This window comes from Opisthocomus hoazin, chromosome 3, assembly GCF_030867145.1.
Source record: "Opisthocomus hoazin isolate bOpiHoa1 chromosome 3, bOpiHoa1.hap1, whole genome shotgun sequence".
NCBI lineage: Eukaryota > Metazoa > Chordata > Aves > Opisthocomiformes > Opisthocomidae > Opisthocomus > Opisthocomus hoazin.
This window is the reverse complement of record NC_134416.1, coordinates 32270190-32292036: the sequence shown is the minus strand read 5'-3', so window position 1 is coordinate 32292036 and position 21847 is coordinate 32270190. Positions and strand designations below refer to the sequence as shown.

The following is a 21847-nucleotide window of genomic DNA, read 5'->3' as shown; positions in this document are numbered from 1 at the left end:
CTGCACTGAGTCGTGCTGAACTGTCAGAACAACAGCATTTCAGCTAGTTGTACTGGCAACTCCAAAGAGCAGATGTGTTGTAGAATCCAGAGCCCAAGTTTGTAAGTGGTGATGCTAGAGAAATCTGAATATTGCAGAGAAGCCCACAGAGATGCACCGGTATAAATTCGTAGACACGAGGCTTAGAATGCAGAGGGTGGAATCTGAGGATTTTGTCCATCAGACTGTAACGTACCACCAACTGCAAAATGAGGTACTGCTCTCTCACTGTATGCTCAGGCAGATTTTTAAAGATTACATCTCTGGATCACTCCTTAGAATCATTCTTTTAGTCTGCTTCTGTGGAGTTCGTTAAAAAAAATGTTTTTGATATATTGTTAATTTCTTAAACTGTTTTTCTGAAAAGAACATTAACATTTCCAGCCAATAATGTTTCTTGGTTACTGAAGGTATTTTATTACATATTTTTTCCCTCTCTTCTGGTAATACATGTCTGTATTTGACAAGCACAGGGTTCCTTGTACTGCCTCAGTTTTAATTACATACTCCTTACTCTTGCTATAGCAGATGTAAATGTTTATACTTCCACACACCAAGTTATCTTTTTATGACCCACAGATGATGCTTTCAAAGGTGTTTTGTGGTCTCAGAGTGATATCCTGACTCCATTAAAGTGAAGAGAAGCACAGGTGTTGATAGAAATGGGATGCTATGCTCTGACCTTTCAAAGTGCACAAATGGTATGGATTCATAAGCAGTGACTTTCTCAGGGCTTTGGGAGACAGACATCTCAAGAGATTTCTGGAAGATGATTAAGAGCTGAAATATCCGCTGCCTGCAAAGGGCATATTTCACGGGCTGGAAGCACATCCAATAATTTTCTTATAAAATTCTCTTTTAGGAGGACGTGTCTTACTGGAAAATATGTGTGAAGTATTTCTGATTTGCTGCATCATTTACTATGTGACATATATCATTGAGATGTCTTTTATAAAGCTCTTATTAACTCCTCTGGCCTTATCTTAGCATTTCTGTGGTCTGGTTAGGACTGTTCCCAGGTAGATGTTACTGCCAGAGTATCACACAAGATGAAGGTCATACACAAAACTCTACCTTGATATAAAATAGTTGCCAGACTGCTGGAATTTCCAGACAGACACGTCCAGAGTTTATACAAGTAAAGAGTATAGGTCAGATTCTCATACTTGGATTATTTCAAGTCAGACTGTGCCAGTGAGTATAAAAGTAGACAGGCCAGCTCAGATTTGGATTTCAGTGTGAATGCCACACAAGCAAAACCCTATGGGAAAAAGAGAAGAGTCATCTCCCAGCAGAGTTTATCAATTCAGTTTTTCAGACCTGGAACCTGTATACAGGCAGTATATTTTTATTGTATCAGATCTGTATGTGATATTTAATAAATTTACTCTTGTTTTTTCCTACTGATACTCTTTTAAGTCTATGCTCATTTCAATAGATTGCTGTAAGGAAAACTAGTTTACCTTTCAGTTCTTTTCACCAACTCTGAAGTCTGGCTTATTATTTTCATGTTTATGGTATCTCATGCACTAAATATTAAGTTCCGCTAATGACAATGTATGTTCTGAGCCACAACAAGAGAATGATGGGATTTTGCAAGCAAGGTCCTAGAGCCCCAACTGCAGACTGCTGAGTTATATGCCTTCTGAAGCGGAAAGATGCATTAAAAGTCTGCCTAATGTTTGTGTCGACATGCTACATTCTGCTTTTCATCAAATAAAGTAAATGTTGCTAAAGAACTCATGTATAAAAACAACAAAATTGACGCAGTATGCCTCTCTTTTTCCTTTGGCAGATCTTCCAACATAGATCTGGCCGTCAATGGGGGTTTCCATTCATGCCTACGATGTTTTCCATAGCATGGCATCTCAGTGAAGTGGAAGGCATATGACAATTTGGCTTTTTGGCTGTGCACGCCATCATGGCATCCCTCAATCAAAAGCACTGAGTGACATGCCTTTCTTGCACTGCCTGGCATGCAATGTGCAATATGTCAAAAAACATTGCCACCCCTTCCATTTTGTGTATTATCAGATTCCTTTCTGTTGTATTGTTTTCTTCCACAAGCTATTAAATATAGTGGAATATATTTTATATTTAGATTGGCCACAGGCATTAAGTAAATGCTTTTGCTCATTTAACAATGTGCTCGCTGTGGACACGTTCTGTGCTCTGGTAAAGCCCTTTGCATGAAATCACCCGTGGGAAATAGCCCTGAGCATGGTGGAACCTGGAAAGCTTAGCTTCAGGCAGGGGAATTCTTGAGTTCAGTCCTGCTGGCGTATTTACTTCTGTGTGTCCCCTTACAGTCAGCCATTCCTAGCTGTCACACTGGCCCTTGGAGACTGCTGGAAATTGGCATGCTGAGGTGGAGCAGCACTTTGGCTGTTCTAGTCATATCAAGGTATTGGCCTCCAAAGATGCTGTAAGTCACTTTTCCATGCATCATTCTTCTGCACATCCTTTGTGTGCCCTGGGTAAAGCCATGGCTCTCAGTCATTTTCCAGGCTCTGTTTATTCCTGCTTTCCTTACTCAGAGAAAGTGTCTTTGATCTCAGGTAAGGCATTTTTGTAAGTGAGATGAGCATGACTACGTTTTTTGTTTGGCAGAAGCAGACTGGATGTGAATTCCAAGTCCATTAGAGAGTGTCCCATAGCTATAGCCCCTTAATTAGTACTAGGACAAAATCAGAGCACTACAAACAAATGTATGGCTTTCCTTCTGCAACTAAAATCCAGATAATGACTTTACTAATACCTTTTAGTCCTAGCCATTAACCATGCCGTTGAAATCTGCTTTTTGTGTTGGTCAGTTTGATTCAATTCCCCAGTCTTCCTCTCACCTTCTCTGACTTCTCAAACCTCCAATTTCTGATGAAACAGATGTCAACCTGCTATGTGTTACAGTGCTACCAACCGAGTATGACTGCATGCAGATATGTTCCTGAGAGAGTATGACCTGACTAAAGCATAGAGAAAGGAGGGCTATATTGCATTCCCTGCTGTTTTGCAGTCTTCTTGTCTATTCAGAGGTAAACAATTTCAGCCAGGATATTTTTAAAGTGTATAAGAGATGTAGGATGACTTTTATGAATGCCATCCTTAAAAATGCTGTACCTCAGTTGTCCACCTGAACAACAGATATCATATAATCTCTTTCCAGAAGATTCTGGAAAGACGCTTTTGTTAGTGGCACGCTGCGCTACTGTGGGTGAAGGTACCACAGCTGGGCCGGAAGAAATCCTGAAGTTTTTCATGAATAGTACAGGTTGATCTGGTTATGCTCCTGCCTTTGCTATGTCAGATGGCTGTTGGCTTTCTAAACATGTCAGAGGTTTAGAAAACAGAAACAAATCACTGCAATGCATCTGCGAATGTACTAGTGAACACCACTCTTCTTAAATGTTTAAAACTGTGGCCTTTTCTTAGTTATAATGGCTTTTTCATAACAGAAGTATTTACTTTCTAGAGAAAGCAATCTTATGCAAGTTAGATGATAATGAATTTCTGAGCCAATATCAGAACAAAAGGACAAATGCAAAGGTAGGTCCTAAGGGATGCAAAAATAATCTTGTTATGATAATCTCAATGCAGATAAAGCTACTACACTTTCTTTTTGCCCTACCTTTGATGATGAAAGCAACAGGAAAAGAATACCACCACCTCAAAGTCAATGAATCTCTGTGACATGACTCAGTGCCTGGGGCTGACTCCAAGTACCTCCACTGTTGATCCTAGCATTTGTCGCTTCCGCGTAAGTCAGCGTCTCGAAGCTGCAACGTTCAGACGGTGACGAGAGCTGCTCCTCTGGGTGCAACAGGACCAGCTCACTGGAAAGCTGAAATATAAAGACTTTTGCTGTAGGCATGGGGCTCCTAAATAGAGAAGACAGTGTAAATTCTCACGTGGAGCAATGAATTGAAACACTAGGGAAAGAACTGACTTGCACCTTTTTCTGTGCAATACAAATCATGTCCCTTGCCTCCATCAGTGGCTCCAATAAGCAGTCCTCGTATACCTGAAGTTGATCAAAAGTCTCTCTAAGCCTTCAATAAACAAGCCCACTAAAGCTGTTTATACAGACAGAAAATGAGCTGCTCCAGCTAGAATTTCATGAGCTCACAAATGTTTCTCTCTAGGAAGGTGAGGTAGAAACCATTTCACAAAGATTAATGTCTAAGCTTTTTGAATTAAAATTGAAATGTGTCAATTTTACATGCCTGTCCTTGCAACAAATGTGATATTATCCATTTGATTGATAACAGAGTAAAAGGTTGTATTTTCTGTTGTTTTGGAGTTCTCTTTTGAAAGTGAAAAGATGTCATTTTCCATACCACTGTACCTAAATCACCTCCTAGTATTTTATTAATCAAATTCTGCCTAAGGAAGATATGAGGAATTACGTTTTTTGAAGGACATTGAAAATCAGCGCACCTTTGCATATTTAAAGATGGTAAGGGGAACGCCTCTTCTCATATCATGTAAGTTTCTAAAGTTCAGTGAATTTCAATCTGACACATCTCTATGTAAAGATATGACTTACATCTCTACATAAATATTTTCAGATGCAGACTCCTAAGTGAGAGACCTTGCCCTACCTTTCTCTCAAAGGGGGCATGTCTACTCACGATTAACCTCCAAGCAACAAGAATTTACTCAAGAAGTTTAAAGAAACCATTGTAGTTACACTGAGCAAAGTCCGTATTTAGCTGTTTATTATCCTAGCTATGTAAGTAAGCTAGAAGGGGAACCTTTATCTTCCAGCTGGTTCTGGAACATGAAATATGACCAAAATCATCTTAGGCTCCGTATATTGCAGCTTCTCAAGCTCTTCCCCGTACCTCACGAACACGAAGAGTTTACACCCTCTGGAAGCTGCAGATTTGCTTCCACGCTTCTTTCCAGTGCTCACGGGTACAAGCAGCATCCAAGCAAGCTCGCTGCAACAATGTTGGAAATCTCCGTGGTTTGCAACGCTGCTTGGCTGACTCCCAACTATTTCGCTTGGGATATTATCTAGCTGGAGGTATGTAGTTCGAGGTGGTATTTAGATCGAGGTAGATACAGTTGCAGCAGCGGTAACACCGGCTGACAAAGCGAAGGGAGACCGCGGGGAAGCTGGCCTTTGGAAGAAAAGCCCTGAGTATTCAACGCAGGCACGGGGACGAAGCCAACCAACACAACCGTGCCCGTCGCTAACTCTCCATCATCTGAAAAAACAACTGTTTTCCTGGCTGAAATACCGGCCGCTAAGTTGCCCAACATGAGAAAACGCACTTGGAGGAAAGCTCCCCGCGCGGAGGATCAGCCGGGCAACGCCAGATCCAGACCTGACCGAACCGCCGGGCCCGGCCTCCTCGGGGGCTGGCGGCGCCGGCTGCGCGCAGCGGCGAGGCTTCGCGGGCCGCGAGAAGCCCTTTCGGGCAGACGCAGCGCGTTTGCGAGGGCTGGGCAGCCCGCCCGCCTGCCCCGGCAGCCCGCCCGCCCGCCCCGGCAGCTCGCCCGGCCGCCCCGGCAGCTCGCCCCGAACCGTCCGGGCGGGCTCCAGGCCCGCCGCGCTGCCGCGGAGGCTGGGCCGGGCCGCCCCCGTGTCCGTGCAGCAGCCCGGCTCCCCGCGCAGCCGCCCCTCCACCGCGGCCCTCCGCGGGGCTGCGGGCGCTCCCGCCGCAGGCTCGGCACCGGCTCCCGCACCCGCCCGGCCGCTCCCGCCAGGCCCTCGGGGCAGGGCGGGCCGAGGCGGGCCCTGCGGGAGGGCGACGGGGCGAGCCGCTGGGTCCCGCCGGCATCCCTGGGCCTCGCCCCGGGGGGCAGAAGATGGCTCTGCCCACCTCGCAGCCTCCCGCCGCCCGCCCCCTGCCCACCCCTCGGGGGAGGACGCGAAGCCGCGCCGGGCTATAAAAATCGCCCCGGGGCGGGCGGGGAAGAGGGAGAGAGGGAGGAGGGCACCGCGCCGCTGGAGCCGCCGGCGAGCTTGAGGGACAGGACGGGGCACGGGCAGCGGCACCATGGCCCAGTCCGTGTGGGGCTACGAGAGCCACAACGGTGAGTGGGGCCACCGGGCCGGGGAGAGCTTTCACAGACGGGTCAGGGTTGGAAGGGACCTCTGTGGGTCATCTGGTCCAACCCCCTGCCGAAGCAGGGGCACCTACAGCAGGCTGCACGGGACTGTGTCCAGGTGGGTCTTGAATATCTCCAGAGAAGGAGACTCCACAACCTCCCTGGGCAACCTGTTCCAGGGCTTCGCCTGCCTCAGAGTGAAGAAATTCTTCCTCATGTTCAGCTGGAACTTCCTATGCTTCAGTTTGTGCCCGTTGTCCCTTCCCTTGCCTTTCCCCCCAGGACCCGAGCACTGGCATGAGAACTACCCCATGGCCAAGGGGGACAAGCAGTCGCCCATTGAGATCAGCAGCAAAGACGTGCGGCACGATACTTCTCTCGGCCCTTGGCACGCCAGTTACGACCCCGGGGCAGCCAAAACCATCCTGAACAACGGGCGCACCTGCCGAGTCGTCTTTGACGACACTTTTGATCGGTCAGGTGGGTTTTTGGTTCGGCTTTTGGGGGTTGCCAGGAACTGAGGTTTGCAAAGTGCTGGGAGTCAAAATGCATCCCGTGGTATCTGGCCTACACAGGCCAGCAGAGGAAAGTCATCTGGGTGCATAAAAAAGGGACTCCCGGGGTTTATTCTGGTGAATCCAGCCTTGTTTATGTCCACAGTAGGTGGGACAGGGAGGCTGTAGCTGCAGGGGCACCCCTGAAATGCAGACTCATCTGGAAGGTGGACTCCTCTTCCCCACGTCACCTCCTTCGACGCAGACGCTGCATCCTCAGGTTTTGTGTAAGGGGAGACAGTGTCACTCATGGGGTTCGGTGCCTGCTCTGAGGCACTTCGTAACCACAACGCTCATACATATGTTTCCACCAGCTGCGATCTTGATTTCTTCTGTTTGTGCGGGAATTCTTCAGATACTTTCTCCACAGTCCGAAAAAGCTGTGAAAATAGCATTTATGAAAACAGCATTTCATAGCTTCTGGAAAGCTATGAAATGGCTTTGTTATTTAATTGAGAGAGAGCAGTCTCACATCTCTGAGTTAAATTGTTCAAAACATGAGTGCAGAGCTGTATCAATGTGTAGCTCTGAATGCAGACAGGCAGCAACAGTCAAAATGAATACTAAATTCACAATACTGTATAATGCGAAGACATCTCAAGAGTATGCAGTATTGATCAGCCCTTTATCAAGAAGGAAAGCAATCTAATTAATGGAAAACAGAGTACTTATAATTGTATTTTTCTGCATCTGCTTCGATCACATTTGTATTGGGATTTTCTTCTTAGTAAGCTATATAATTAAAGAGATGTATCTGCAGCACATTGAGAGATTGCTGTCTCTCTTGTTTATCTTCATGAGCTCATTGTTTCCCTGGACTCCTTTATTTCCCATTACAGCTACCTGTTATTTTTCCACATCTCGCAGATGGAATCTAAACTATTTAGGACAGGGACCATCTCTTTGTTATGTATTTGTATGGTGCTTTAGTATTTATTATCGCAGTCTCTACACGGTGGCCTCAGACAAACCATAAATTGCACTTTTGTTATAACGTAGCATGCTCTTCCACAAGCGCTGCATAAAATCAATGCCACGACTCAAAGCATGGGAGGTAAATTGACTCTGAACGTTTTCACACGGTGGTTCTGCTCTATCTTTGCACCTTCCTAAAGGCTGAAATGTTTAGACAGAGGGAGGCTGCTCACGAACGTGTCTGCCCAGGGAACTGTGTTAGAGAAAGACCCTGCTTTGGCCAAGTGGGGTGCAGCCCTTGGTGGAGCCCTTCCTCTGAACCATCTTCCCTCTGTTCCATCCCCGCCTCTCCCCTCCCCATCATCTCTGGGTTTCCTCTGGACACCCAGTGTGCACATTATTTCCCTGCTGCTGTTAATCACTTTCTGAAGGCTGCTGGACAGTAGTTTAGGGCTCAAGCCTTTCATAGGGATGGGGCTGATTGGAATCAAATACCATGTTTGACAGCTCTGAAAAAACACATGAGAAAGCATTTCATAAACATTGCCTTCATTTCCTGGCTTCTGTGATGGCAGCAGCTGAGGATAAGTTGTAGTCACAGGTCCAATTTTAACTGGAAAAAGAAATTTAGCTTGAGAATAGCCTTTTTTTAATCTAATCGCATGGAAAATGTTGAATGATAAAAAGATTTATTTTTATGCCAGAGATATCTGTATACTGTTATGAAGGGCTGTTTCCAACTGCTTCACAGTATTGGAGCTCTGGAAAGAGCCACCTGTAAGAAACGACTGCTAAATGAGTTTCCAGCTCTGATACTGATTTAGCTTGTAACTGCAGGTAGATGACAAATTCAGCTGGAATTGACTGCAGTGTGAAACGGCAAGCAAATACTTGTGAGGGTTGGGCCTTAGAGTCTGTGCCTCATTTTTCCTTGGTTCAGAAGTGAAACAATAATAATAATAGTTATAATAATAATTGCTATTACTATGTGACATTAAATTTTCCATTTAAGGCTTCTATAGAAGGCTTATCCAATATTGTATTGAGTTAGTTTTGATAATTTATTTATGTGTGAACAAACTCAAAAAATAAGAGGAACTGCATGTCTGAAACTCAACACAGTGCTTTGTTGCTGCCCCCCCCAATGGCTTGACACATGCCAACGAAAAAGAGAAACTGCAAAGTTAAACCTCTTGCTCTGTGTAGGTATTCCAACACATATGATATCAAGAATTAATTTGAGACCATTGGGCACAAGAGGATTTAAATATTATTTCAATGTTAACTTTGAACTTCAAAGCTATTGGTAGAAGTTCAAACTTGAATGCTATTTAAACAAGGTCTTCTGGCACCGCAGTTGTGAACTGCATTATCAGCTTTCTGTGTAAGGAAACACGTCGCGTTCCTGCCTTAGGTAATGAATGAAAAATGTATTTGAGAGCTTACCCTCGAAGCAGTCCCTGCTCTAAAGAATCCCCAAACTGAAAGAGCAGGTGTGATGTTTTGAAAGTCAGAGTTGATGTGAACTGTCAGGCTGATGCGTGGTCAGCATTCTTTGGCTAAGAACAGCAGAAATAATAGCTTCTTAATTTGTTTCATTGGTGGCACTGTTAAAGGTGGACTACAGCTTTTGCCTGCTCAAGAACTCTTTTCAAACTCATTTGACCTAAACTTTCTGCTCTTCCCTTACCTTCAAGAAATAGATCTTTGTTTTCTTTGAAGCAGCAGGCTATGCTGTAACCACTGTTTAGTTGTCTGAACTGTAGAAGCTATGCTAGTCATGGACTAGAGGTACACTTCAAAGAACCTCTGGGTTAGTTTCACAGTTCTATCCCCAACCATTTCACAACAGCCCGTTTCTTGACAGGAATCAGCTATGAATTCCTTCCTTCTCTCTCCACATCAGGAACTATAGTGTGTCTGCTTGCCAAGGGCTTGTTGGGCTTCTGGGGTTTGATTCTGTGTTTGACTCAGAGCAGCCCCCCACAGTTTTCATGTCAAAAGGATTCTTCCTGAGCGATAACAGAATTCAGCCCCAGTCTTGTAAAGTGGTGAGCGCTGTGACCCCCACAGCAACCAGCCGGATGCGCAAGAGGTGCTCCGCGTTTTCCAAGCGTGGGTCCCCGTTCAGTAAGCGTGCGTGTCGGCGCTTTGTCGGCTGGCGTTGATGCGGGTCATCAATTGCAGTGCTGAGGGGCGGGCCGCTCACGGGCGCCTACAGGCTGCGCCAGCTGCACTTGCACTGGGGTTCCTCCGACGACCACGGCTCGGAGCATATTATCGACGGGTTGAAGTACGCAGCAGAGGTAGGACTTATCTTCAGCAGTAGTATTCCGTACTAACTGGAATTTGACTGATTGTGCATCCAAACAAATTAACCATTCTCCCTTTTGCAAGTGTTTAGCTATGGATTTTTCTCTGAGACCTGTCTATGAAACTTGTGAATATTCATCAGCATGCAGTGCGATAAGTTGCATCTGCCAACAAATGTATCTTTGCAAGTATATACTAACATGGAATTTGCTTCTTCAAGCAAGAGTTTTTGCTGGTGTTTTAGAATGTTTTGAACATATTTGATATAAAAGAGATCTGCTGTTTCCAAATAGGAAGATCTGTTTTCTGCTGATGTTTTTTGGGATTTTAGCCATTTCTGGTATAGCTTGAATTACTTACTTTCACAAAGCATTACTAATTAATAGAAAAACTTGCTAAAAGCACATTTGATAAACTGACATTCAAAATTAGATCCACCTTAAAACTGAGTGGTAAAGAGTATCTTCTAGTTTCTGAACATCTGTGCTTTAAAATCTCTGTGTTTATTTTTGGGAACTGTGGAAAACAGATGTTTGGGGGGTTTTTAAAGTAAACTTTTGTTTACTTTACCACAATATTGTTGTCCAAATTGCTAAAACTGCTAAAATTAATGGCTTCTCAAGGCCCTGAAGACTTCTTCAGGTGAAAATATAAGTGAATTCACTATTGGTGCTAGTGAATTACTAGCAAATGTTACCTCCTTCATCTGTCTTATTTGAGAATAGGCTCAAAATGTATGCCTACGCCCACAAAAAGTCTGCAGTAGTGTTTTCCTGCCTTCCACCTATACCCTCAAGATGCAGAGCTTACAGGGGCGTTGCCCACCTATCCTAGGAAAAAATTTGGGCAGATATTTTGCAGGATCAGTGTGCACAAACATTGCACAGATGACTGTGGGTGATGGTTTGGGGTTTGCTTTCCCAATCCTTAGCCACAGCTAAACTGTGTTAGTGTTCTACTTTCTGTGGCCAACTAGACAGAAAAATTCTGCTTTCTCAAGCTACTTCTTAGTTAGTTCAAGCACAGACATTTTATTTTGTTTTTGTTTGCAGTACTCAAATATTTATTGACAGGAGAAGAAAGCCTGGAATGTATGAAATTTTTCCTGGAATCTAACTAAAGATAGGTGGCTGCTCCACCTTTATCCTTAACACTGATATCAGTATCCTCAAGAGAAAAGGAACAGAGAGCAATATATTAATGCATATTTAGGGCAAATTATTTTGTTGTGATTTTAAATAATAGTTACTGTGTTTAAAAGAAAAAAAGGTCAAAAATTTGCATTAAAAATACACACAAGACTCCTATTTTTTTTTGCATGGCGCTATGTTCCAGACACTACTTATTTGGAGATTCCACACTGCTGGTTGCAGCATTTGTAGCTGTATGCAGGAGCCAGAGATTTTCTGGAAGGAAATGTAAAAACTTGAAATATATCCTGAAAATACAGCATTGTAGAAATGAGAAAGGAATGCCGGGTTACTACCTCCACTTTCTAGTACAATGTGCCAAGTAGTAAGAGATACAAAACCATAACATATGTACTGCATACAATCCAGTGTAAATCCTTGAGCTGATATCTGCATAACCTGAGGATCTAAAACTCTACCTGAGATGAAGTGCATGTCAGTAAGTGTTCTATGCACTGCGTGTGTGCATGCCACGTGCTTGCGTTAAACTGTTTATAGTTGAATTATCTGATTAATTTTTAAAGGTATTGTGTGGCAAACTCTGTTTACCTTCTTCTGTACTTCAATTAAATGCAAAGTGATGCTTACAGAGAGTGTGAGTGCATGGAAGCATGGAAATGGGAATAGGAAATACTTACACATGGTTTTCTTCTTCATGTCCGTTCCTTTACTTACCGTGTACTGGAAACTGTTCTTAATTTAATGTAAAAGATTGTAAGATTGCACTGTTGGCAATTTCTTGCATTTATAACTGAGGTTTCATTGATTTTTTAGTTACATATGGTGCACTGGAATCCAAAACATGGTAATTTTGTTGGAGCTTTGAAACAACCTGATGGTGTGGCTGTTGTGGGCATTTTTCTGAAAGTAAGTGGCAATCATTCAGTCTTTATAATTTTCTGTATTTTTCATCTTTCTCTAGTGCCAGGGGAAACGTTCCCATCATTTTTCCCTGCACTGTACCATTTTACAGGAAAACATTCAAAGCGGTGCAGAGACTGAAGTCACACATGCCCTTGACCCCTCCGGATTCCATGCACTAACCTGTTCAGAGCCGACCTCTGACACCGTTTGTGACACCAGTGGCACATCCCACGACTGGTGTTGAACAAGAGACACACAGCTTCAAGCCCGGGACACTTGCTGACGTTGTCCCTGACAGCTGACCAGCTCTGTGCTGTACTGTGTACTGAGTGAGGAGGACAGTCTGCATAGGAAGAGGGTTTCCTCCTGCCCTTTGTCTGCTAGCAGGTATTGTTTCTACCTGTCAGCAAGGTTATGTTGGCTGGTTCCCATCCTCAGTCTCTTGTTGATCCTCACATGAGCTGGGAATCAAAAAGAGATCAACGAACCTGCTCCAAAAAGACCGAGTACTTGAAAGAATCAATGGTAAAAGAAGTTCGCTGGACATTTTAACCTTGAAATACAGCAGCTTCATTGGAAAATAATACTGTACAGATATTTTCCAACTGATTTTTTTATAAACTTAACAGCAAGAAAGCAATCCTAGTATCAAATCTGCATGTGGTCTAGGACACCAAGAAGCAGTAATAGGCAGACAGTCTAACAGTGATAAATTACACAAACTTCAGCTATGTGGCTGTCATTGTACCAGCAGGTGGGCAATTCAGCTTGAACACAGTGTCAGAGAATAGTTCTCCTTTTATTGTTTTATCACTACTAAGCTGCATTCGTACAAGCAATAGCAAGAGGATGTAACTAATTTTGCCACAGTGTCCCTGGACAGGCTAGGTTCAATGCCATTTTAACTCTGTTACGCTGTGAGCCAGCCTGACCTTTTTTCCTGTGGTTAGTTTAAACTGAAAGTGGCAGGAGGTCAGCACCTGTCCAGATTCTCTGCTATGACTATGTCCTTCAGTTATTCTTCCTTCGTAATTTCTTTCGGCCTATTTTAGGCTAAACTTTATCGTGTAACACACAGCTTATATAGTACAACATTATGTTCCTATCAACCATGCTAAGGTCAGATAAAAGGTCTTAGATAAGTTAAATAGTATCACTCTGTCTTCTCTGGCCTTCTCTCCCTGTTTCCTTTGTGCTTGTTGGCACAGGAGCTCTTGTTTTGCTCTGCGTTTGTCACGTCCCATGACTGGGTTTTTGGGTATTGCTAAAACAGAGATTGAATTATCTCCTGAAGAACGGAATTTAATCTGGTTTGGAACAAGACATGGCAGTAACACCATGTCTTATGCATGCTGTCTCTACTCTTCTGGGATGCAGAGCCATGTCAAAGCTTCTGGAGGTGCTGAACGTCACAAACACAAGCAATAAAGTGACCCCATAGCTTGAGGAGGTCATGACACCAATCTCATCATATGTCTTACATCAAGTCTGATCTGACTGTGTATGTACTGCAAAATGTTTGAAGTGTCTGCAGGAACTCCAGCTGCTCAGACTGTCAACACTTTGCTGAGGGCTCATACAGCTCACGGTGGTTGTGGGTTGCTTTCAAACCAGAAGCCGAGGGCTAGGCTGGTGGATGACACTGAGTGGTTTGTTCCTCAGACAGTGCGAGATGCCTTGCAGAGTCTTTCCACACATTTTTTTAATTGCAAAGTCAGTTACTTCAGTCTGCTATTCCAGATGTTCTTTTAACACTCATCATTTTGTGTCAGCCTGTACTGGACATGCTGAGAGTACTGCTGCCGAACTTGACAGATGGGATGTACTGAATTTTTTTCAAATGCTGTGGAACGTGATTAAAAAAATACAGTACTTGTGCTTTGCATTATAGGTTGGAAAAACTCCCAAACCAGAGATGAAGAGAATTCTTGAAGAAATTGATAACATTAAGACCAAGGTATCAAAGCAATTTTTGTGAGATAATGTAGCTGAAAAGCAGCAGAAGCAGAAATCAGAAGTTCCCAGAATCACAGAATGGTAGGGGTTGGAAGGGACCTCTGTAGATCACCTAGCCCAACCCCCCTGCTGAAGCAGGGTCAAGTTCAGATTCACTCTTTTTGGCATCATTCTGATGCCTAACAGTAGCACCAGAGGTGATACATTGGTCTGTGGAGCAGGACACTTTCTTTTACTTAAGTATACATGTAACTCCTCACTTGTGTAAGTATTCTTGTTGTAGAGGATTTTGTGTCAATCCTTGCATGCACAATTGTTAGTCTTACTGATGCTGCTCTGTAAAAATACGCTAGTGTGCATATATCAAGAAGAAATTAAAAGCTTTTCGAATTTGAGGACAGCAGTGGCCAAAACAAATGCGTATAATGAGTCAGAAATCTAGTTAGCCTGAAATGAGAAGAAACTAGTAGGAATGATGGAGCAAGATCCCAGTCAGTGTAAGAGACATTAAAAACTGCATTAGTTTTAAGATGGAACTGAATTAATTTATTAAAGGATTACACAGTACAGTTTCTGCACCAGTCCTAGGTTCTGTCTTCCTATGATACTAGCGTGAATAGCATTGCAAACATATTCTGTTTTCCAGTTGAACTCATGTTCTAAGGACCAAAGTCCATACCTATTGCATAGATACAGCTGCAGAAGGGAGTTCTTTGCAGAGCATTGTGATACTGCATCTATTGCTATTTAACATTATTAGTCAACATAAACCTCATGTCTAGGTATACTTTAGCAATTCTACTTCATGATAAGCTTTATATTCTAATGGTGCTAAAAGAAAAGTCCCTTTTTAATTTGGTATTGAATATACCACCAGATCACTTAGACTGAATTTTACAGATTTTGTAAGCATTTTCTTCCAAATTTAGCAGAATTATTTGCATTTAATTTATGTATGTATGCATTGCCACTGGTGTGCGAGTCTGACCCTGAAATCTGTTCTCTCCTCACTCAGAGTCATATTAATTTTATTTTTTCAACTTTTCCTTAGTCTTCAGGTACAATTTAGATCTTTCTGCTGAGGGAATTGAAGGTAATTTTTTTCACCCTACCCATTGCTTCCCCCACTGTATCAATGATACCTGTCTTCGTACAGATTCAGCTTTCTCTCATAATCCCTGTATCATTGTTTTTGGCCATTTACATGCAGAAGAGCTTTGCCACAGTTAAAAAAAGGTTGATCAATCACCCTATGAAACACTGTGTCATACAATGACCACAAGATGACAGTGATATCCATTCCATTACATTCTATCTGAGACTGCCTAAAAATAGAAGTCTGATTTCCTACATACAGATATTCTCTGTAGTGGTTCTCGGAAAAGCAGCAGTTGAAAAAAAGCAGTGAAAGATAGGTGCATATGCAACCAACCACATCTTGCATTTTATCTCTTGTAGTTATTTTCTTTCCTGTAATCACATACATTTTACCAAGATTACTTCTTTTTCAGGAAAGATTAATGAATGGTATGCCTTGTGTATTTATCACACATGCAGTTTCAGTTGCTATGATGCATTACAGGCAGAGGAGTTTCTTGGACGCTGTACTGTATTTATTGAAAAGACACAGTTTTGTTTGTGAAGTTATTTGCAAACTCATATTGAACTTACAGAATAATTGTGTCACAAAGATATATTTGGAGTCTCGATGTTATTCTTTCTACCCATATTTTGTGCAAGGATGTGTGTAAAAGATTTCAGCTCCTCCCGTTGCACTTTGTAAGGTAATATTCTGTTCCCACCTAGAAAAGATTCTCCATGATAGGAGAAGGAATTAGGAATGATAGCATTTGCTTTCCAGAACTGCATCATAAATACCAATAGAGAACTGAACTTTCTTGTTTAATTCTTGTCACCCTGAGGGGACAAGGAAGTCTCATCACAATCCATGGAGATGTTGTCTTGAGTATCTTATTGGGTGGAAAACAAAAACTTCTCAGGAAATGTTGTCTGATGTTTGCTGTTCTCCCTTGTCTGGTAATAATCACCTTTAGTTGTAAGACCTTCAGGATCCAGCAGTCTTCCAGGAAACATTTACATTTTTTTACATTAATTGTAGCAGTGCCAGCAAGATGATTGAGAGTGTCACCATGACAATGCAATTAGAGCACAGTTTTGGGAGGAGAGAGATGCAGATCTAAATTACTTCAGATAGAGGAGAAGACTGTAATGAATCTGGTATTAATGCCTGGCCACTGTTCTATTGGACAAAAAGGGTACCAGTACTTGCAGCACCACAGACATTAACTTCTATCCCCAGTGACCCAGAATAAAACAAAATTTTGATAATTCCAGAATAGAAAAATGTAACAATGAATTTGCTTTGGTCCCACACAATTCAGTTTGTAATTTCTTTTCATTTATTAATGGAATCAAAATGTCAGTTATTGTTAATCGCAGGGCAAATGCTTGACTGGAAGGAGATCGATCTCTTGCATGAATCTTGATATTTAATTACTTCCTTTATAATAACAGAGATACTGATGTCTTTTAAAGTGCATATCCCTAGAGTTACTGCAGAGCACTATTTTTTTGTTTCTTCAAGGGGAAAGAGGCTCCTTTTCATCACTTTGATCCTTCAATTCTTTTTCCCAAATCTCGGGACTACTGGACCTACCACGGTTCTTTCACTACACCCCCCTGCGAGGAGTGCATCACTTGGATTCTCTTGAGGGAGCCGATTGAAGTCAGCTCAGACCAGGTAAACTCCAGCTCATTCTGCTACTCACTTACCAGTTCTCAACAGTGCCTCAGTATGTCAGTGTGGTGATTTGCAAGCCCTATGTGACCTTGCCTTTTTTGGTAAGGAAAGTTTTAGCTGAGGACTGTGAGAAATTGCTTGCAGAATGGACTTTTGAAATGGACTGTAAAACTGACCTTGAGAATGAGGCTCTCTTCCTTGACACCACCTGGAATAGCTTCAGCAAGAGTGTTCCTGAAGTTCTGAAAACCTGCACAGGCAGAAGTGCCTCCAAGCCACAAAATTCAGCCATCACAGCAGCCTCAGTTCATTCTCTGTGCTTCACCATTAAATAGCAAACGAGACTAACATTTAGCTGGTTTCCTAGTCATTGTGGTTTAATTAGTTTACGAAATCGCTGGTCCAGATCTTGACTTCCTAAAAGCTGCCAGTGAGAAGGATCAAACTAGCTAGAACCTGCAAACCTGAATACTAATACAAATTAATGTACTAGTTGTATTCATATACCTCAAATGTGCATTTACACAGGAAAAAGAATAGAAATCCAATCTGGATAAGAAGGTGATCTTGTTTTTACTTCTTGCATTAAAAGTTTTGGTTATTTATACTATTTTCTGCTTCGGCAGTAGAAGTCAGGGTATAGCCTTGTTAATAATTTGGCTGTTTTCAGAACAGATTTATTTTGCATTCTGATGAAAGGGTAACAATTAACAAAACAACACTGAATTTAAATTAATTTGGAGAACAATGGCTAAGTGCTGAATTCACAATTGAACTTAATAATCCATCTGACATACATTGCCTTACAGAACAAAATAGGAACATCTACAGACTAGCTTTTTCTATCAGGCTACCTTGCACAGACTCAGATGTGCATCATCCTTCATGGGCGGCCATATTTTCACAAGTGATGTGACTGCTGTCCATCTCCTGCAGGGTCACAGGAGGCCCCCACTCTTTTTCCACATTGCGAGTGTGGCTTGGGGAAAAACCCAAAAGAAGCCAAGGCAAGGGTCAGATGATGCACTCTTCTGTGGATGAAGAGCTTAAAGATCCACAGAAACATGGCAAGCTGTTGGGCCGCAGTGATCTCTACCAATAATCTCTACCAGTATGCTTGTTATTACATAAGAAAATTCCTTTTCTGTCTCAGAGTTTGTTCTAGGCATCAAGGTCCACACTGCTTCCAGCTGAATTCACATGGGCGCTGTAATTTTTCTTCCTTGCAGATGGCGAAGCTCCGTAGCCTTTCCAAGAATGGTGAGAACGAGCCTGTGAACCCACTGGTTGATAACTGTCGCCCTATTCAGCCTGTGAAGGGCAGGATCGTGAGAGCCTCATTCAAGTGAAGTCTCAAGTCTCACTCTGCTGAACCTGAGTGAGAAAATCCCTGCATCCCAAAGTGTAGCTAGTTTTTGCTGTCTACTGCTTTTCCTCTGGATCCAGATCTGTGTTTCTCAGCTTGAAATTCTGAGTGGTAAAACTGAATCTGATTTTGAAAGCAGAAAAAATACTGTATGCAAATACTAAACTTAATAAGGAAATGTGAGATATACGTGATTCTTGACCACAAATGCCTCAGCATTTGTGATAGTGTCACTTCTCTGCCGTGTGGTCTTGAAAGAAAAATGGGCTCTGTTTCAATATTTGAAGTTAGTTTCAAAGGAAATGTAGTAAAGACAGAAAAAATGAACCAGTAGTTCAGGAAAGCAGAAATAATAGTGGGTCAAGAGTACATGAACAGGAGGTAAAATGCCTGCTCCTACAGCATTTCTAGTAGTGATCTCCCTCAGATATCCCACCTCCAGTGCAAACATCCAAAGAGTAAGTTCCTCTATAACATACCAGATTTTTCCTTCCCTCTCTGGTTCATAGTTTGTTATCCAAGATTAGGTTAGTATTCTGGGGATACAATCAGGCATACTCAGCTTCTGTGTGTGAAGAAGAAAAGATAGATACCTTGCTGTCATTTCAGCATTTGCTGTCTTTGCCATGTCCTCCTGCTGCCCACTGATATTTTCTTCTTTCACTACTGCTGTTACCTCGCCCACCCAGCTGTAGAGTGCTACTGGTGTCATGTTGCCTTGTATTTAGTATAGCAACTTCAGTATTGCTGAGGGGAAAGTGCCTTTCTTCTGCTGCTCTGGCTATGTTACCTCCCAGGATGATGGATTTCTAGTTTTGATGCTCTGCCTGGTTTTTTATTTTCGACATCTTAGTCTGCATATTAGTGATTTCACCTATCAGGGATTTTGTTGCATATGGAGAGGGTCTTTGTGGGTTACTCATATGTATCATTTGTCTTCCCCACTAGTGAAAAATCCAGGTAAAGCCACCTAAGTGATTGTTAATTGTGACTCTATGTAGTTAGAGACTCTAAGTGGAGTCTGGTTTCGCTCTGTTACTTTCTGGGAAGACACATCAGCTTGCACATATGATCCTAGCAAGGATCACTGGCAGACAGAAGCTTCTAAATCATCTTCCCCTGTCCTTCATCATGTAAACTTTATCATCTCAGCGTCCTTCCTAAACAGCATAACACAGGTACCATCTAGGTTGAACCCACATGCAGATTATGTGAGTAAAGATCTGCTACGTTATATTCACCATCAGGGGGATTATTCAGTATTGTACGTACAGGAGATTGGATGGTCAAAGGTGGTGCGTAGAGCCTCATGCAGATGAAGTTTCTGGATTGTCTGTATTCCTTTAACTCATCAGTAGGTGGGCAGAGGGCATTCTTCTGGAGGTGTTGTCACAACCATGTTCACAGCAACATTTATAAGGGATATGTCAAAGTCTGAAAAAAGCAGGGTTACAAATGTCTAGAAATAGGCATTTCCCAGTTCTCCTTCACTTTTTCTCTTTTCACCTTTACTAGAAAAATGGTGCTCCAACAGGGAACTAATGAATGGGCAACGTGGGACAAAGTCTGCTGTTATTACCAGCAAAATTCAGTGAGAATTCAGGAATTAAACTGAGGGCAGAGTTTGATCCTTTGTATTCATTTAGAAATGTTCGAAGAACTGCTGAATTCTCATTGAGAATTAGTATTTCAATTTATTAGAAGTGTATTTTGCTTAGTATAAAGCAGTTTCATTTTAAAATCTAAGTTCATGTCAGCAGAAACAGAAGTATTCATTGAATCCTGTTTACAAATGCTTTGGCATTGGTTTAATCTTACCAGAAGATCAGCTTTTGATATTACGAGTGCAGCAGTTGCAAAGGTATTGATTTTAAGCGTCTCTTAGATCTTCTTTAAACTCTTGAATCTGTACATCTTCTCAACACATAAAAATGCTTCTAAAGAAAGCTCATAAGCAACATTTTTTTCTACTGTACTATGTCTTACATGTAAAATTTCTTCTCATATCCATATGCAGTTGATCTTGGTGTTCAGAAAATTTCAACACAAATAACTGAGACAAGAGTTTGAGTCATTCTACCTAAAAGCCACTGACTGTGATGTTTTAGTCTCTTGTTATTGGGGCAATAAAACAAGATTAGTTGCCTGCACTTGAAATAACAGCTTTTCTGTCTTCAGAGAACCAATAAATTGACTTACATAAAAAATTTATTTCTTGTTTTATTTTTATTGCTGAGTGATGATTGAAAGTAACATCTAGAAACGTTACTAGAAAACCTTGCTACTCTTTTCTTTGATACATGTGCTTGTAATAGAAGGGTGGACAGACACTCTTGCAATTGCCTTTTTAGCTGTTGGAGTTCAGTTTAATTTCTCATCCTGATTTCTGTGTATCCAATCAAACAGATCCTCAAAAACGAGACATGAGAACAGTATCACTTGTTCTGTTGCAGGTACGAAAAAGGTGTTTGTTTCTTGCCTGGACACAGACATTCTCTTACATCTTCCCAAAATTCATATGTTCATGTCTGATCTTGAACACCACTATCTTGGATATGAATTTTGGTTTCTTGCAAGAAGCACATGAAACAGTTAGCTGAACTATTACCTCATTCTGAAATTTTCTGATTAATTTATACTTTCTAAGCACACAAATTGAACTTGTATGTTAATTGCCCACAAAATTGGATACTGAGTGCACTTTGTTTTATTTGTATGTTTACTGCTTTTGAAAGGCAGTTTAGAAGTTTACTGACATAGTAATTTTGGTTCCAACAGCAAGCCCATGCTTTGTATGTTGGCACAAAGGAAAATACAGTCTGAAATTCATATTATTCCATCATGAATTTGCTCTGATTCCATTCTGTCTTCAAACTATTACTACACAAAAGCATCAACCTCAGTGCAAATATGCTTCACACTTTTTCCTCTCAAAGAATAAAGTGCATTTAGTTTTGTTCCATTGCTTTTCTCCCTTTTATGAATAGTGTATCTTAGTAGCGATTACCTTGGTGACAAACTAAGAATATGTTATGCGGACTCTGATCCTGCTGCCTCATCTATCTTAAATAGAGAAAAAAGCCTCTGGGCACTGCTGAACTAAAAAAAAAAAAAAAAAGTAAAAATTACCCTAATCACTGTTGCGCACTAAATCCTTGACTACTTTAATGTAGTATATATTGTATATACTGTATATATTCATTTCAGCAAGGCAGGCAAATGACTGAAATGAATTACTACCTATTAGGTTATGACACACACCGAAACCCTCCCAGCTTCCTACACCTCACAAGAGCAATTACTATAAAATTAAAAGATGATTCCCACAGTTTTAAAGCTTCTTTATTAACTGAAACAAGTTTCCCACCAGCTGTGGCCATCTTTCAGTTGGGTGTAAATTCGTAACTGAACTGTGAATTCCTGGTATGACTCTGGGTATACAACCAGTTATGATTATGCATTTCTACTGCAAAATGAAAAGAATATATATTATTGTTACTGTATCTCAAATAAAGACTCTCCTGGATCTGCACGCTGGTATTTATCTGCTGAGTAATCAGTTGAAAAATGTCCATATTGTCAGTGAGTTTAGCAAAATAAAACTATTTCTTCCTGAGACATGTTGTCCCATGCCTCAGCAAAGGAAGCAGCTATACAGTGTGTATTCCACCTCATCTATCTGCTTTTCATCTCAATGAATTTTAGCATTTATCTTTGTCAATATGGCAGCACAAAGCATGTATTCAGGAATTATTTTATTTCCAAAGCAAAAAATTGGATAGAACATACAATATTTTCCCCCAAAAAAAGACTACAGCTAATGCACAGCTAA

The 21847-nt window shown here is 41.8% G+C and overlaps 1 protein-coding gene across 2 annotated transcripts; it reads left to right on the top strand.

The window, feature by feature from the left end:
• Nucleotides 1-5844: 5844 nt before the first annotated feature.
• On the top strand, nt 5845-21556 carry LOC104339444 (carbonic anhydrase 3). 2 transcript variants are annotated; one of them, XM_075415915.1, is made up of 7 exons: nt 5849-6081; nt 6379-6576; nt 9753-9871; nt 11843-11935; nt 13824-13889; nt 16494-16649; nt 17879-21555. In XM_075415915.1, the coding sequence occupies exons 1-7, from the start codon at nt 6045-6047 to the stop codon at nt 17996-17998; spliced, it is 789 nt and encodes a 262-aa protein (XP_075272030.1). In that variant the 5' UTR covers nt 5849-6044; the 3' UTR covers nt 17999-21555. The 2 variants fall into 2 exon arrangements, with proteins under 2 accessions (XP_075272032.1, XP_075272030.1); XM_075415917.1 differs by lacking the exon at nt 6379-6576 and having other exon boundaries at nt 5845-6081; nt 17879-21556.
• The last annotated feature ends 291 nt before the right edge of the window (nt 21557-21847 follow it).